The sequence below is a fragment of the Geotrypetes seraphini genome, chromosome 17, assembly GCF_902459505.1.
Source record: "Geotrypetes seraphini chromosome 17, aGeoSer1.1, whole genome shotgun sequence".
Lineage (NCBI taxonomy): Eukaryota > Metazoa > Chordata > Amphibia > Gymnophiona > Dermophiidae > Geotrypetes > Geotrypetes seraphini.
Window position 1 is genome coordinate 17310129 of NC_047100.1, and position 15711 is coordinate 17325839.

At 43.5% G+C, this 15711-nt stretch overlaps 1 protein-coding gene across 25 annotated transcripts in view; it reads left to right on the top strand.

Annotated features, from left to right (window-relative positions):
- SLMAP (sarcolemma associated protein) overlaps positions 1–15711 on the top strand; it is a 186834-nt gene that overhangs the window by 104614 nt on the left and 66509 nt on the right. For 14 of the 25 annotated variants that reach the window (XM_033925848.1, XM_033925852.1, XM_033925847.1 and 11 more), the window contains one exon: positions 2344–2406. The exons of the other annotated variants lie outside the window; for them this stretch is intronic. In XM_033925848.1, the coding sequence (XP_033781739.1) occupies positions 2344–2406 (63 nt within the window). The remainder of the gene's footprint in view (positions 1–2343; positions 2407–15711) is intronic. 25 annotated transcript variants of the gene reach the window in all.

The window sequence follows — 15711 nt, forward strand, 5'->3', positions numbered from 1 at the left end:
CCATTCCATAGATAGTTTCTTTGTTTCTGGATCATAGATATGTCCACATTTCATCCCTTGTCACCAGATCGGGGAAAAAAGTGGCTTCATTGGCTTCAAACAGATCAGAACAGACTTCCACTCTTCTCTCCTTCAAATCAGGTGTTAACTGTTGAGATACACACTTTGCATACACTTTCCGATACTCTTAAGTCATCCATCATCTGTATGGCATTGTGACCACAGACCAATTGGGCAGCAGGCTCACAGATTGTGAATCATCTGTCCACGTGAATTAATTTGTCTACTCAACAATTTGTGTCATTGGTCCAAGTTGATGGTGTTGGTTTCCCCTTCTTTAAACTACTTCATTAACCTGTGCACATTGCTCTTATTAATGGTGCCATATCTGTCAACATTCTGTAGTCTTCTGTGCATGTCAGACAGCCTGCACCCTTCCCTCATCAAGAACTCATTGCTTGTGATCCATTGTTCACTTGCAATGAAGAGAGAGCCTGAAACACCTGTTTAGAGGAAGAGTTATTCTACCAATATGTGCGATTTGAACGATCTATATTGGTTAATAAAAAGGTTATGCCCATTTTTGCATTACTTTCATATATTCCTCTTTAGGTGAAACATTGCTTAATGTGCAGATGTGTTCTAAAATACTCTGGGGTATATACAGTATACTTAGGTCTATGAAGTTTAAGTGCATATACTTATCCAGCTCAGGTAGAGGTACAGTTTGAACTTACACTTCTCCCTCCGGATTCGCAGGGGATAGGGGCAGAGCCGGACCGCGAATGATAAAATACCACAAATATCTTCTGGTCCGGCTCTGACCCACCCCCGCCTCCCTCCTGCCTTCCCCCCAGCCTTACCTGGTGGTCTAGCGGGCTTTCAGGGCAGGAGCGATCTTCCTACGCTCCTGCCCCGTGCAGATCGCCAATAGGAAATAGCTGCCGTGAGTTCCTGTAGTCTCTCGAGACAGGAATTCCCCACAGCCATTTCCTATTGGAGATCTACATGGGGCAGGAGTGTAGGAAGATCGCTCCTGCCCCGAAAGCCCGCTAGACCACCAGGTAAGGCTGGGATGCTGGGGGGAAGGCTAAACTGTGTGTGGGGGGGGTTCTTTTTTTCCCCCTTACCAAAAAATCACGAATATTTGAAATCGTGATTGATGAAACCGCGAATGAGGAGGGGGAAGTGTATTTGCATACTTTATTCAGTATTCAAATTTGGGCCAAAGAGCAGGTGAAAATGTGTGCTTGTACGTTTTGTGAGTTAATACACACATATTTTGAGGCAAAATATATGCATGTACGTTCTCTGAAAAATTGGTGTAATTTATGTACATATGTGTCAAACAAGTCAAGACTGTTCTAAAATTATTTTCTTGATGGTATACCCCTTGCCAATTAGCTATAGTAAACTATTTTGACAACTGATAAAAGAAGGGTGTTTTGAAAGCTGGGAATATTAGAGGCAATATGTACATAGATCACTGAAGGGAGGAGGTCAGTCACTGGAAAATGATGACACCTTGTGGCTGAAGGGTTCCTGAAGGGAGGAAGTCAGTCTCTGAACAGTAGTGACACCTTATGGTTGGATTTAGGATTGTGAATGCAAGGTCTTTAAAGGAGCTCTGGTTTTTTAATTCAAGTTGAAGACTATATACCTTGTACTTATAAGTTGGGGATATATAAAATGGGAGGGCAAATCCCTTAGTAATTGCGAATGAAGGCTCATGGTGCAAGGGTTCCAGCCCTGGTTCCAATTGAATTGGAAATACCAAACTGTACATGGAAACTGCTGGGTCTAAAGAAAAAAAAAATCCATCTCCACCCTTTTGCATTCATCTGGCTGATTTCTTTCTTCATTTAGCAGGTATTTCTTGCCCTTCTTTTCTATCTTCATTGCCTTTTCTTTTCCTTTTCCAAAGTGCTGTGATGACGACTTAAAGTAAATGCTTAGTCATTAGCCTGTTTTCACAATTTTAAGGAATGTATATAATCAGGAAGCAGGTTGTAACATTGCTGCAATATAATGTGAGCAAAATTTAAAACTGCAGCCAGTCAGCTCATAAGAATACATGTAGCTTTTATACAAAGACTGGCCAAGACATTTTTAAGAAGCAGAATAATGTGGTGCAATTCTGCACTAGAGCTAAAGTGGACAAATAGCTGCAACAAACAGCACAGTCCATCTAGAAATCATTCAGAAAGCTCTTGTATAACTTACACAATCTGATTGATATTCATAATGATAAAGACTATAAATCAAAGCACTTATCTCTTTAGATAATGTTGATTTAAAGATGGTCACCATGCATTTACTTATAGGCCTTTCTTTCTTTATTAGAGCACTTTCTTTTAAAGAGTGGCGGGGACTGCACTTTTATTCATCAATTCATAGAGTGCCAAAGTGAGTATAGAGCATTCATCACACTGTTATATTAAATATGTGAGTTGGTTCAGACAGAGGCATTGTCCTTGTGATTAATTCATTAGGTTTGCTGATGTAGTCTGTTTGATGCTTATTCTGCTCTTGACATTTTAAAGTCAGGTAGAGGGGCCGTGGGAGAATCTTTGTGTGGCATTGTGCTGAAGCACTTCCCAAGTTTTGTTGCGTACTAGCACTGCATTGTTGGTGCTATAATATGTGCCTTGTAGGGTTACAGCTGATGGGCTAACGTTAATTCTCTGGTATTATTAAGAGTGTAAGATAACAATGAAAAGAGGAGGAGTCTGTGCTTGTCTATGGCAGTTAATTTGTTTCATTAAAGAATGTCATACATTTTCCATCTGTTTTATTTTAGTTCTCATATGCTTTTAAAATCAATTCAGTATTCTGTTAACGTTCCTTCTGGATTCTATAGGTGTTCAATCCCTTCCCACAATCCAGGAATTGCAGAAATCCAAACACTTTTCTGAGCATGTGCTTCTACCTTAGAGAGTTAGAGCCCCCTACAGTTTTCAGTTTCAGCAAGCAATCCGTGCAGAAGTCTTTCGATCTGCTCTGCATCTTTCTTATTTTTTTCGCTTAAAGTTCGTTTTTCTCGGTGGCTTTAGTGTCTGGAGACCCTGTGCAGAGTCCTCTGCCAGAAGAAAAGATGCAGTCCTGCGGAGCCAGACTGCTGCTTCACGGAGGAACTTCAGTGGACCTGTAGAGCCAGCCTGCTCTGTGCCGCCCTTCTCAGACTCGGGGTCCATTCCCCTGGGAGCTTGCTTGCCCTCTGACCCTGTCATGGATTTAAGCGTAGACTGTATGCATCCTGAGTAAAAGTCCCTCTGGGTTTCAGGGCACAGGCTGCGTTTTACACCCCCAGTTGTTTGGAGAGGTTTCATGGAGGTGGAGGTTACTGTCAGAGTCAGTCTGACATGCAGTCCAAAAATCTTCAAGTTTGGTCATTTGGAGCAGTTTCTGAGACAGAAAATCCTTTCCTCCATTGAGCTGCAGTGTAACAGAGTTGAGAGGCAAGCACTTCACAGACTGTAAGTACATCTCCAATATTTCCTAGAAACATAGAAAATGACAGCAGAAAAGGGCCACAGCCCATCTAGTCTTCCCACACTAATGACCCACCCCCTAACTTCCTCCATGAAGAGATCCCACATGCCAATCCCTTCTTTTCTTAAAATCTGGCATGCTGCTGGCCTCAATTACATGTAGTGGAAGATTATTCCAACAATCAACCACCCTTTCGGTGAAGAAATATTTTCTGGTGTCGCCATGAAATTTCCCTCCCCTAATTTTCAACGGATGACCTCTTGTTGCCATGGGTCCTTTAAGAAAAAAGAGATCTTCTTCCACCTCGATACGGTCTGTGACATATTTGAACGTCTCGATCATGTCTCCCCTCTCTCTGTGTTCCTTGAGTGAGTATAGCTGCAACTTACCCAGCCGTTCCTCATACGGGAGATCCTTGAGTCCTGAGACCATCCTGGTGGCCATTCGCTGAATCGACTCAACTCTCAGCATGTCTTTTTGATAATGTGGCCTCCAGAATTGTACACAATATTCCAGATGGGGTCTCACCATGGATCTGTACAACGGCAGTTTCGGGGGTGGTCTGTGCAACTCTGTAAAACTCATTTTTGTGAGTTTCTGAGGGTAGGGTTCAGGTCTCCCATCTTCCCAAACCCCAAATCGCTATTTTTTATTTTTGGATTTTTAAAATTTTTTTTGCCAGTTTTGGTACAAATTCACTGGCAGTGGCCATCTTGGATTTAATCAATATTTCTGCCTCAAAACCCCTCAATTTTGTTGCAAATTGATTGGGATGGATTCCTCAGCCCCTAACCTGTTGACTGCATGTATAGATATCACTGAATTGATTTGATGCCGGAACAGCATTCATTTACCGCATGACGCACCATGCTGGGGGGAGGGGGCAGGAGCTTTGGGCTTCGCTTCCTCTGGGTCCTCCAGGTATGAGGAACTGGCCTGGGTCTGTGTTTTGGACAAATAGTCTTGTCAACTAGCCGTTCTGGATACTGGTGCCAAATTCCTGTATTCTGAGTCTGGGGACTCTTGGCGCAGTACAGGTACTGCTGGACTCAGCAGTGAACACGGGGTGTGAATTTTTCCTGGATTTCCTTCTCCTTTGGAGAGCATATTCTTCAGACCTGGCTCATTTGATGCACCTGGCAGGTGTGTCACTGTTTTCCAGGCTGGTCATTCCGGTACCAGAGGTCCCTGTATAGGAGCCCTCTCATCCGGCTGCGACAGATTTCAGTTGCATTACCGGTGAGCTTAACCTCAGTTCCGGGGAAGATGGCCGAATCACTGATCAAGGAAAGTATCAATGAACATATAGAGAAAAATAATCTGATGAGGACAAGCCAGCATGGTTTCTGTAAAGGAAGATCATGCCAAACGAACCTTCTGCACTTCTTTGAGGGGATAAGCGAACAATTAGACAAAGGTGACCCCATAGACATCGTATATCTGGATTTCCAGAAAGCCTTCGACAAGGTACCCCATGAGCGCCTACTGAAGAAACTGTGGAGCCACGGGGTGGAAGGGGACATGCATAGATGGATCAAAAATTGGCTGGCGGTCAGGAAGCAGAGGGTAGGAGTAAAGGGACACTACTCTGACTGGAAAGGGGTCACGAGTGGTGTCCCACAGGGATCAGTGCTGGGACTGCTGCTGTTCAATATATTCATTAATGACCTGGAAACGGGGACGAAGTGCGAAGTTATCAAATTTGCGGACAACACAAAACTCTCCAGGGTCAGAATTGTTGAGGAATGCAAAGAACTACAGAGAGACCTGAACAAACTGAGTGAGTGGGCAAATAGATGGCAGATGAGCTTCAGTGTAGAGAAATGTAAGGTCTTGCACATAGGGAAAGAGAACCCCATGTACAGCTATACGATGGGAGGGAGGGCACTGGGGGAAGGCAACCTAGAAAAAGACCTGGGGGTATTGGTGGATAAAACAATGAAGCCGGCAGCACAATGTGCAGCGGCCTCAAAGAAAGTGAACAGAATGTTGGGCATTATCAAAAAAGGTATCACTACCAGAACGAAGGAAGTTATCCTGCCGTTGTATCGAGCGATGGTGCGTCCGCATCTGGAGTACTGCTTCCAATACTGGTCGCCGTACCTTAAGAAGGATATGGCGATACTCGAGAGGGTACAGAGGAGAGCAACAAGGATGATAAAGGGCATGGAGAACCTTTCATATGCCGAAAGGTTGGACAAGCTGGGGCTCTTTACCCTGGAAAAGCGGAGACTTAGAGGGCACATGATAAAGACTTATAAAATCATGAAAGGCATAGAGAAGGTGGAGAGGGACAGATTCTTCAGACTAGTGGGAACAACAAAAACAAGAGGTCATCCAGAAAAATTGACAGATTCAAAACGAATGCTTCTTCACTCAGAGGGTGGTGGACACCTGGAATGCACTTCCAGGAGAGGTGATAGGACAGAGTACAATATTGGGGTTCAAAAAGGGATGGGATGACTTTCTGAAAGAGAAGGTGATTGCAGTGTACAAATAGAGGGTTACTTACAGGATATTAAATAAATAGGGTATAAACATTTTAGGTAAGGAGCACTTACAGGTCATGGACCTGGGGGGCCACCGCAGGAGCGGACTGCTAGGCGCGATGGACCCCTGGTCTGACCCGGCAGGGGCAATGCTTATGTTCTTATTAGTTTTCACATGGATATACAGTCAAACCTTGGTTTGCGACTGTTTTGCAAGACGAGCAAAACATTCCCGCAAATCATACCTTGCAAACCGAGCGTTGACTCGATTTGCGAGTATCCCCCCTCGCAATCCGGCATCCCCCCCCCCGAAAACCGGCATTCCCCCCCCTCCCTCCCCGAGCACCCAAACAGCATCCCATACCCCGATTTGGCACAAGCACCAACGCACAGGACATGCCGGTGCCTGAAGAGCCTCCCTCTTGGCTGGGCTGGGCCTTGAACATGCACATTCTCAAGGCCTTCTGGTCTCGCTCTCTCCGCTCAGAGGTGTCCAAGTGAATAGTCCGTTAAAATATGCAAAACAGCCTGATAGTGTCTTTTAGTTTTTGTATCTTCGACTGGAACATCACAAGCAGCTGAAATAGATGGTAGAATAGCTCACTGGGTCTCAACCCAGTCCTTGAGGCAAAGCCAGCCAGGTTTTCAGGATATCCCACAGTCAATATTCATGAGAGATTTTCATGAAGAGCTTCCTTGGTATACAAATCTATTTCATGCATAACTCTGGATATTTTGAAAACCCAGCTTGTGGGGGTTTGTTCTGAGGACTGAGTTGAGAATCAGTTGCTAGGGATGCTATCATCCTTCAGCTCCAGTGTGGTGGTTTGTTTTTATTACAGGCAGTCCTCGAATTACAGACGTTCAACTTGCATCGGACTTGTAGTTATGAACCGCTTGTACCTTCCTTTCCTAATGTGCCCCTTTCCCTCACTCCCCTCTCTCCATTCTGTGTCCCAAGTTTGTGCCCCCTCCTGCATGTGTGTACCTATGTTCTGGCCAGCTCCCTTCTCCAGCTGTCTTCAGCCACACTTATTTCTCTTCACAAAGCCAAAGGCAGTGGCTCCTACGCATGGCCTGCAGCTGACCCGGAAGCCTTCACTGTGATATGGAAGGGAAGGCTTCCAGGTCAGCAGTGGGCTGTGTGTAGGAGCCGCTGCCCGTGGCTCTGCAAGGAGAAACAAGTGCGGCTGGAAGGCAACAGGAGGAGGGAACCAATCAGAACAGGTCAACACCTGCGGGAGGGAGGCATGAACTTGGGACACAGAAGGGAAGGAGGGTGGGGAGCATAAACTTGGAACTTAGCATGGAAGAATGGAGGGAGTGAGGGAAACAGATGATGATGTGGGGAAGGGAATAGAAAAGGAGAATTGGGCATGAGTGTCTGAGTGAGAGGGAAAGAGAGATGGTGCACATGGAGAAATGAAAGAGGAGAATTGTTGGGCATAGGGAGGGAAAAAGAATTATTGGACATGGTGGTGGGAGAGGAGCATGGGGAAGAGAGATGAGAGGGAGAAATGTTGGATGTGGTGGTGGAGAGAGAACAGTGGGACGGATGGAAAGGGATGCAAGAGGGGCCTCAAAGAGAAGGTGGGAAGAATTCAGACTTTGGGAGGGGAAAAGAAAGTTTTCCACTATGCTCAGAGGGAAGGCATCTTGGTCAGCCACAGGCAGCGTGTAGGAAACACTGCCCATGGCTGTATGAAGAGAAACAAGTGCCCAAGTGTAAACTTCCTATCTTTTCTTTCTATTTAAACTACAGTACTTTATTTTGAGGACTGTATGTTTAATGTTTTTATGGACTGTGTACTGTGCAGGAGAACATACATGCAAATACACACACATTCTTACATGATCTCAATTACATACAAATTCAACTTAAGAACTGTTTTAAAAACGAAACTCATTCTTAACTCCGGGACTTCCTGTACATATACACCAGAAGCCATGCCTTATATTTATAAATCAGTTTCCTCCAATTTGACCCGTCATTCCATGGACCTTAAGTTTAGCCAGTTTATGATGCATCATGACTACTGTTCCTGATCAAAACTTTTTTTAGTGCAGAGAGCCGCGCTAAATGGCCTGCGCTGCTCCCAACGCTCAAAGGAACTCTATGAGCTTCGGGAGCAGCGTGGGCCATTCAGCGCAGCTCCCCGTGCTAGAAAACTGTTAGCGCAGTTTGACAGAAGAGGCCCTTAACAAAATTTTGGTAGAACTCAACATTATCTTTTCAAATTGAAATGTTCCTAGACAGTTTGTTATCTTGAGGCTGATAATACTGGTTTTGAACACAGTTATAGTCAACATAGTAGGTTTGAAATGTAGAATACGATAAATATTTAAAGTAATGTATATGAAACAGAACAGGAATTGTTATGTATAATTGTATTCTTTGTGTTTACTCTATTTTAAAATGTATAACCACCTTGAAATAAATGACAAGGTGGTATATCAAATTTTTAATAAACTTGAAACTTAAATTACGAAAAAAAAAATATCAGAGGGCACCATGATTTGTTTTAAGTTCTTATAAGTAAAGCAGACCGTAGAGTGGGTGAGAGGATCACAGGCTTTTTCTACACTTTATTGTTTTTGCCATTGGTACTTCCCCTGGAAGACCATTTCAAACCTCCACCACTTTTCTTGGAGAAATATTTTCATTATCCATTCGGATTCTTTTCTCTTTGAGCTTCATATGGAGTGGAGAGGTGTAGCTTAATTATGCCAGCAATGGGCTGAGAACCAGAAGAGCCCAGTTCAAATCCCACTGCAGCTCCTTATCTTGGGCAAATCATTAGCCCTCCATTGCCTCAGGTACAAATGCAGAGTTCTCCAAGAAAAAAAAAAATACTTACTGCATCTGACTATCTGCAATATCTGTTGATGCCATGTATGGTATATAAGAAATTTTAAAAAATATATATAAAAAAATGACCTCCTTTCACAAGGCTCCAAGTAAGGAATAGTGCTCAGGAAGGACTTGACATTACTATGCATAGCTGAAGTCCTTAAGAAGATGTTTTAGTAAACATATGGGTTTCAAAATAGGATTAGATGATTTCTTGAAGGAAAAGGGGATTGAAGGGTATAGTTAGAGGGTTCTTATACAGGATATTTAACGGATAGGGAATAACATGTTTTAAAGTAAAACATCACTTACAGGTCATAGACCTGGGGGGGCTGCCGCGGGAACGGACTGCTGGGCATGATGGACCCATGGTCTGACCTGGCAGAGGCAATGCTTATGTGCTTATGTTGAAACATCTTGGTGGCATCAGATTTACATGAAAACATCACCGCGAATAAAGACCAAAGTGGCTCATCCAGTCTGCCCACCCACACGTTCTTGAATTCAGATCAGCCGCCTTAAGGTATGCCCTTCTTACATAAGCAAGGAAGCTAATTTGTATTTATGAACAATTTACAGTGCTGATTAGTTCAAAGAAGGATGAGGTAAACTGTTAATTCAGAGAAAACTTGGATGGTTTGCCCTTGAGCGATATATCAAATAAATTGCAGCTTGAACGTCTGCCTTATATTTAACTCTACTTTAATCCTGAATATTCTTTCTTGCAGGTTAATGGCCCTTATTTTCTATCTAATTCCTTTACTTTATCTTATCTGTCTATATGTTCCACCTCCACTTATACCCTATTCTGTCTACTAAGATGTTTTAATGTGTTTTCTTGAGATTGTAAGTGCCATACTATGCCATAATGTGTACAGTTGTTTCCATATTTTTACTGCTCTAATTGTCTGTTACCTATAAGTGACTTACCGTATATACTCAAATATAAACTGGCCCAAAAATGGGGGTCTCGGTTTATATTCGAGCCACCCCCTCAACCACCGGCACAGCTGTCCTCCTTATGTTCACCGCTAAGCTCCTGCAGGCCGACCCCACCCTCCACACCATTATCCTCAACACGTGCAGCCAACTGACATCTGTACACTTAACACCGATACGCTGACCCTCAAGAACCACTCCTAATGCTGCCGCAGATCCAGTCGCTGGCCTTCATCCACGGGATCGGCCACCCCCAGAGCTGTTAACCCATCTCGCCCCACCCCTTGGAACTGTTGACCTCCATGCCCCCCCTCGAGCCGCTCCCCCACTCTACCTCACCCACCAGAATTGCCGACCTCCATGCACGGAGCCACCGCCCACGCCTCCCTGGAGCTGCCAACATCCACACACAGACCGCCAGCGATTCACTCCATGCAGAACCAGTGTGGGGCCCCGAGCATCAGCGCATGCCCAAGGCCTGGCCGCTCCCGCCCTCACCGAGAATCTCAGAGGGGGTGGGAGCCAGCAGACGCTGAACATGCAGAAACGCTCAAGGCACCCACTAGCCCAGCACAGAGCAGATCACCAACAGTCTGTGCATGAATGCCAACGGCTCCGGGGGGCGAGCACAGCGGTCAGTGGCTCCGTGCATGGATGTCAGCGACTCTGGTGGGTGGGTTGGGTAAGCAGCTGTTCAGGGTCTACTGGCTCCTGCCTCCCTCCGAGATTCTCAGAGAGGGTGGGAGCTGCCAGGCCTGGGCATGTGCAGATGCTGTGCCCCACAATCGATCAGCACACGGAGTTTTCAGTAGATGTCTTCTGCCCTGAAAGGTAAAGCTGTTAAGTTTATTAGGTGATTTTATTAGGTAATTTTTTTTAAATTCCGCCTATTTTAATTGCCATGCACTTACTGGTAACACAGGGGAGTGTAATATCTTTAAGTTACCAGTAATTACTGTATATTTTTCTTTTGAGCATGATAAAATTTACAAGTCTTTAAGGTATGGTATTTTTCCTTCTTCTTTTCCCTGTGTGGTCACACTATTGGGGAGTTCATGGAATATTTTTGGTTCCTGATGTGGTGTGTTTTTTTTTTTTAAGGGAGAGGGTCTATTGCCATATTTATTGCAAAATATTTACTGTAATGTAAGCATTAACCTTTTGATCCTAAAGGAATTTTGTATAGAAAAAAATATTTTGAAAAATATGGTCACCTTTGTTGATGTGTCATGACAGGTCACCTAAAATTACTATCTATAGCAGGCTAATATTTCTTTGGACCTAGATTTTGTTTTACAGAAGCACCCATGACCGACTTGGTTATATGTTATTGGTTATTCCTGTTTTTGTTGTTCTTAAGTATATTAACCTTGTATACACTCCTTTGTAACATATCTGTCATAATGGCCAATATCTTTTTATTTATTTAAACTGATGTTATTGTAAACGCTGTGTGGTTTTACACTAACAAAAATATTTGTGTTAAAATTTATGGCAAGGATGTCTAGTCTTTGTAGACTGGCTCACCAGGATCACCCAAGTTTCTAATCTCGGTTTATATTCGAGTCAACCATTTATTTATTTATTTATTTTCCTCCCTTTTGGGGGGGGGGGAATGTGGGTCTCGACTTATATTCGGATCGACTTATATCGAGTATACAGTGGTACCTTGGTTTAAGAGCATAATTCGTTCCAGAAGCATGCTCTTAAACCAAAACACTCGTATATCAAAGCAACTTTCCCCATAGAAGATAATGGAAACTTGAACAATTCGTTCCACCAAACCCCCCCCTGAGGCTACCGGCGCTGCTCCATCACCCCCTCCCCCCGCTCTAACCGGCATCGCACCCCCCCGAACCGGCATCGCAACCCCCCCTCCCCCCCGCGAACGTCCCCCCGCAAGAACCGCAAAACACCTCCATGTTCTCTTGGAGAGAACAAGATCTCCGAGAGAACGAGAGCCAGAAGGCCTTGAGCATGTGCAGATGCTCAAGGCCCAGCCCAGGCAAGAGGCGGGAGCTCGCATTCACCCTTACAACGAGCAGAAGGGGTAAGGACCGTGCTTGGGAGGAAGGGCGGGCGGATGCCGCTTTCAGCACGGGGGTGCTTTGCAGTTCTCGCGGGGGGGGGGGGGGTGTTGTGATGCCGGTTCGGGGGGGAGGTGCTCGTACACCAGAACATGCTCAGTTTGCGAGGCAAAAGTTTACTGAGTTTGTTTTGCTCGTCTTGCAAAACACTCGCAAACCGGGTTACTCGCAAATCGAGGTTCCTCTGTATATGGTATTTTGCTGTGCTCTGCCTTAGGTGAATTTCTGCAAAAAGGTAGTAAAGATCCTAATAAACTTGAACTTTTGCGTATGTGTCATTGACAGGCAGTATGTATTTACTGTCATTAGCAATTGTGTACCATGACCTGTTTGAACTTGAAGGCATTTAATTCATGCTTTTTTCAGTTGTAGTTATATCCAAGTACAGTAGGTTCTTGTTACTTTTCTTTCAAAGGTCTCAAAACATTTGTCCCATCAGCATCCAAAAAGAAACTCAGTTTTTTGAAAGAAAAAGAAAAAACCCTCACCCACTTCTTCAATTACCAAATATTTGTTAATTTATCCAGTTTTAGATCCAAAAATATAAAGACATACTCGTATATTAGAGGCATTTATCTTGAAATATCTCACTATATAAAAATATTTTAAAAGCAAATAGGTGCTCACTATTCTTTACTTTCCAATTAAGCAGAAACAATAAACTGCCAAGTTCTTCCTACTTTATAAGGCTGAGTCATTGAACTGAACAGAATCCTAGAGTCAAGCCAGTTAATGTAGGTAAAAGGACAAAATTATTTATGTGTTGGAGGGAGATAGAAAAATAACACGACCTTCAGTTTTAGGCAAGGATTAGGGGACTAAGGAACACTCAATGAAGTTATAGGGAAATACTTTTAAAACCAATAGAAGGAAGTTTTTTTTCACTCAGAGAATAGTTAAACTCTGGAATGCATTGCCAGAGGTTGTGGTAAGAGCAGATAGCTTAGCTGGTTTTAAGAAAGGTTTGGACGAGTTCCTGGAGGAAAAGTCCATAGTCTGCTATTGAGAAAGACATGGGAGAAGCCACTGCTTGCCCTGGATCGATAGCATGGAATATTGCTACTCCTTGGGATTTGGCCAGGTGCTAATGACCTGGATTGGCCACCGTGAGAACAGGCTACTCAAGCAGCAAATATAGACAACCAAATCGCCAACCTTCTGATAACGACCCCAGATTACAAAACTTTCAGAAAAGAAATAAAAACTATACTCTTCAAAAAATCCCTGAAAAAGTCCTAACCTTTCAAGCTTCCTTCTTTCATCCCTCTAACCCTCCAAACCCCCAAATCAACCTGCTCTACTCTTCCCCCCCCCCCAAAAAAAACGACCAGAAATCTTTTTGTAAAACACCCTCTTTAAGTCTTTTGTAATCCGCCTTGAATCGCAAGATAATAGCGGAATAGAAATCCCTAATGTAATGTAATGGCAAAACTAGCTGGTGATCATTGATAGACCGAAGCGTACAGAGAGGAGTATATGGGATAGTTGGGCAATGGAGATTTTCGGGTAAACTATAATGAAAAGCTTTGAACACTAGAAAAAGGATTTTGAAGTTGATTCATTCAATCAGGAGCCAATGGTAATCTTTCAGAGGTGGTGAGATATGAGTAAACCTGCTTATGTGACATAGTAGGCAAATATCAGAATTCTGCATGGTTTGTAATTTGCAAATCGGAGTTTCTGAAATTCCAGCATAAATGATATTGCAGTAATCCATCTTAGTCATAAACAGAGAAAGTGTGTGGAAAATATTTCTAATGAACAGCCCCCAACTGTGAATTTGTTATTGAAAAAACACAATTTAGATTCAGGGAATTTAGGTAATTATAGGCTGATTTCAGTAATGCCAGCTGTTTTCTAAAATTATTGAGCAAGTGGTGTTAGGGGCCTTAGAAGAGTTCATGAAAAAGAACTACTACTATTTATCATTTCTATAGCACTGAAAGGCGTACACAGCGCTGTACATTGGTTAGATAAACATCAGTATGAGTTTAGAAAGGGACACGGGATTGAGACTAATGATATTTAGTTTGGATGTGCTTTGGAAAGTTTAGATATAGGGAGGTCATTTTGTATGGTGTAATTTGATGTGTCAGCGTCTTCGACACAGTGGACTAGAGAATTTTGCTACATAAGTTGGTAGCGATTTAAAAAAAAAAAAAAAGTGACTCATTCTCCAAAAAAACGCTCATGCAAATGAGTTTGGCGGAGAGTAGCGAAGACTTGCTAAATTTGCATGGTGCCCATTGCTGGTGATAGCGATGAGCACATGCACAGAATAAATTTGTGGTAAAGAGTGGAAGTAGATTATCTTCAGTGATGTGAGAAAAGGAGTACCATAGGGGTCCACTTTATCAGCCCTACTATTTAACATCTATATAGCATCATTAGGGCAGGTATTAGAGGACCTAGAGGTATATTCTCACATTTATGCAGATGATATACAAGTTTTTCCCCAGTGCAGAGAGGGACTGAGTATATGGTTAAAAAACTATCTGATTGCATGGCAAAGTTGAAAATTGGATGAATGTGAATAAATTGGTCCTAAATTTGCAAAAAAAAGCTTCCCGCTTTCGCCCTCTCACTGCCCCATTTATTCCCCCTTGCTTTGCATTCTCTCATTATTGTTCCTTCTTTCTCTTTATTTTTATTGCTCTCTCTCTTCTCCCCCCCCCCCTCCGAGTCTGCTTTCCCTCACCCTCTTTGCCAACTTTCTCAATAGTGGCGGAGATCCTGCATTTGAGTGGCTGATGCTGCTTTCTCCATCTCCTGCTGCTAAATCGGTCTGGTGAGCACAATGAGCCAATCAACATCAGGAGGTGGGATGTAGCAGCAGCAGGTTGTGAAGTGTTATCTTCCCATTCCTAATTTGACAGTTCAGTTGTGGTCCTAATTCCCACTTAGGGCTAGATTCACTAACCTGCCTCTTCCTGCCCAATCTGTGGCCAATCCGCAGCAGACCATCCAATTCACCAAGGTACAGCATGCAAATGGGAGCAACAGGTTGATGGTCTGCACATGCTTAAGGAGCCACAAGCTGCTTTTTTTCTGTTTTTGTTGAGTTGTTTTTTTTTTTACTATTACTACTTCGCAAGCCCAGGGTTTTAACCCGCTTTAAACCCGTGGGTTAAAACCATGGGCTCGCATTGTGGGGGAAGGGCAGGAAAGTCAGAGCAGTGAGCCAGGGAGCAGGGCGGCGAGAGGAGAGTCTGGGCTGAAAAGGGCAGGAGAGAACAAGGAGAGTTGGGGCTGAAAAGGGCAGGAGAAGTCGGCAGAGAGAAGGAAAGGTCATGAGCGACTGGTCCCCACCAGTCACTTCTTTTTGGATCAGCCAGCCCAGTCGGTGTCACTTTGCATGCCATTTACTCTCATTTGCATGCGTGGATCTGAATCTGATTGGTTAGTGAATCGAGTCGGGGGTCACAAACTGATCAGTACATAATTGGTTTGCTTAGTGAATCTAGCCCTTAGTGAAGCCAGGCCTACAACAGGATGAAGAATATAATGGCTTCCCCTTGGATATGCTATTTTGTGTGGTATCACACCTCAAAGAGCCAACCCTGCTTGTTGGTATCCCAAAACATTTGTCAGAGCAAATTATTGGTAAAGAAAGGATGAGGAACTTTGTTCATTTCATGACATATTAGGCATCATCATAAGAGAAAATATGTTTGTCAAGAAGAGAAAAATCCCTTTTATATACTAGCTGCAAGCTCTCTTGGTTCTTGACCATTAATGGCATTGTGTGCATAATCCAAAAAACAGCAACATATGTTGCCAGAACTCTGCTGTAAACTTGTTTGAGCTTTTTGAGAGCATTTGTTGTAAAGCTAAGCAGCTGAAAGAGATCTGT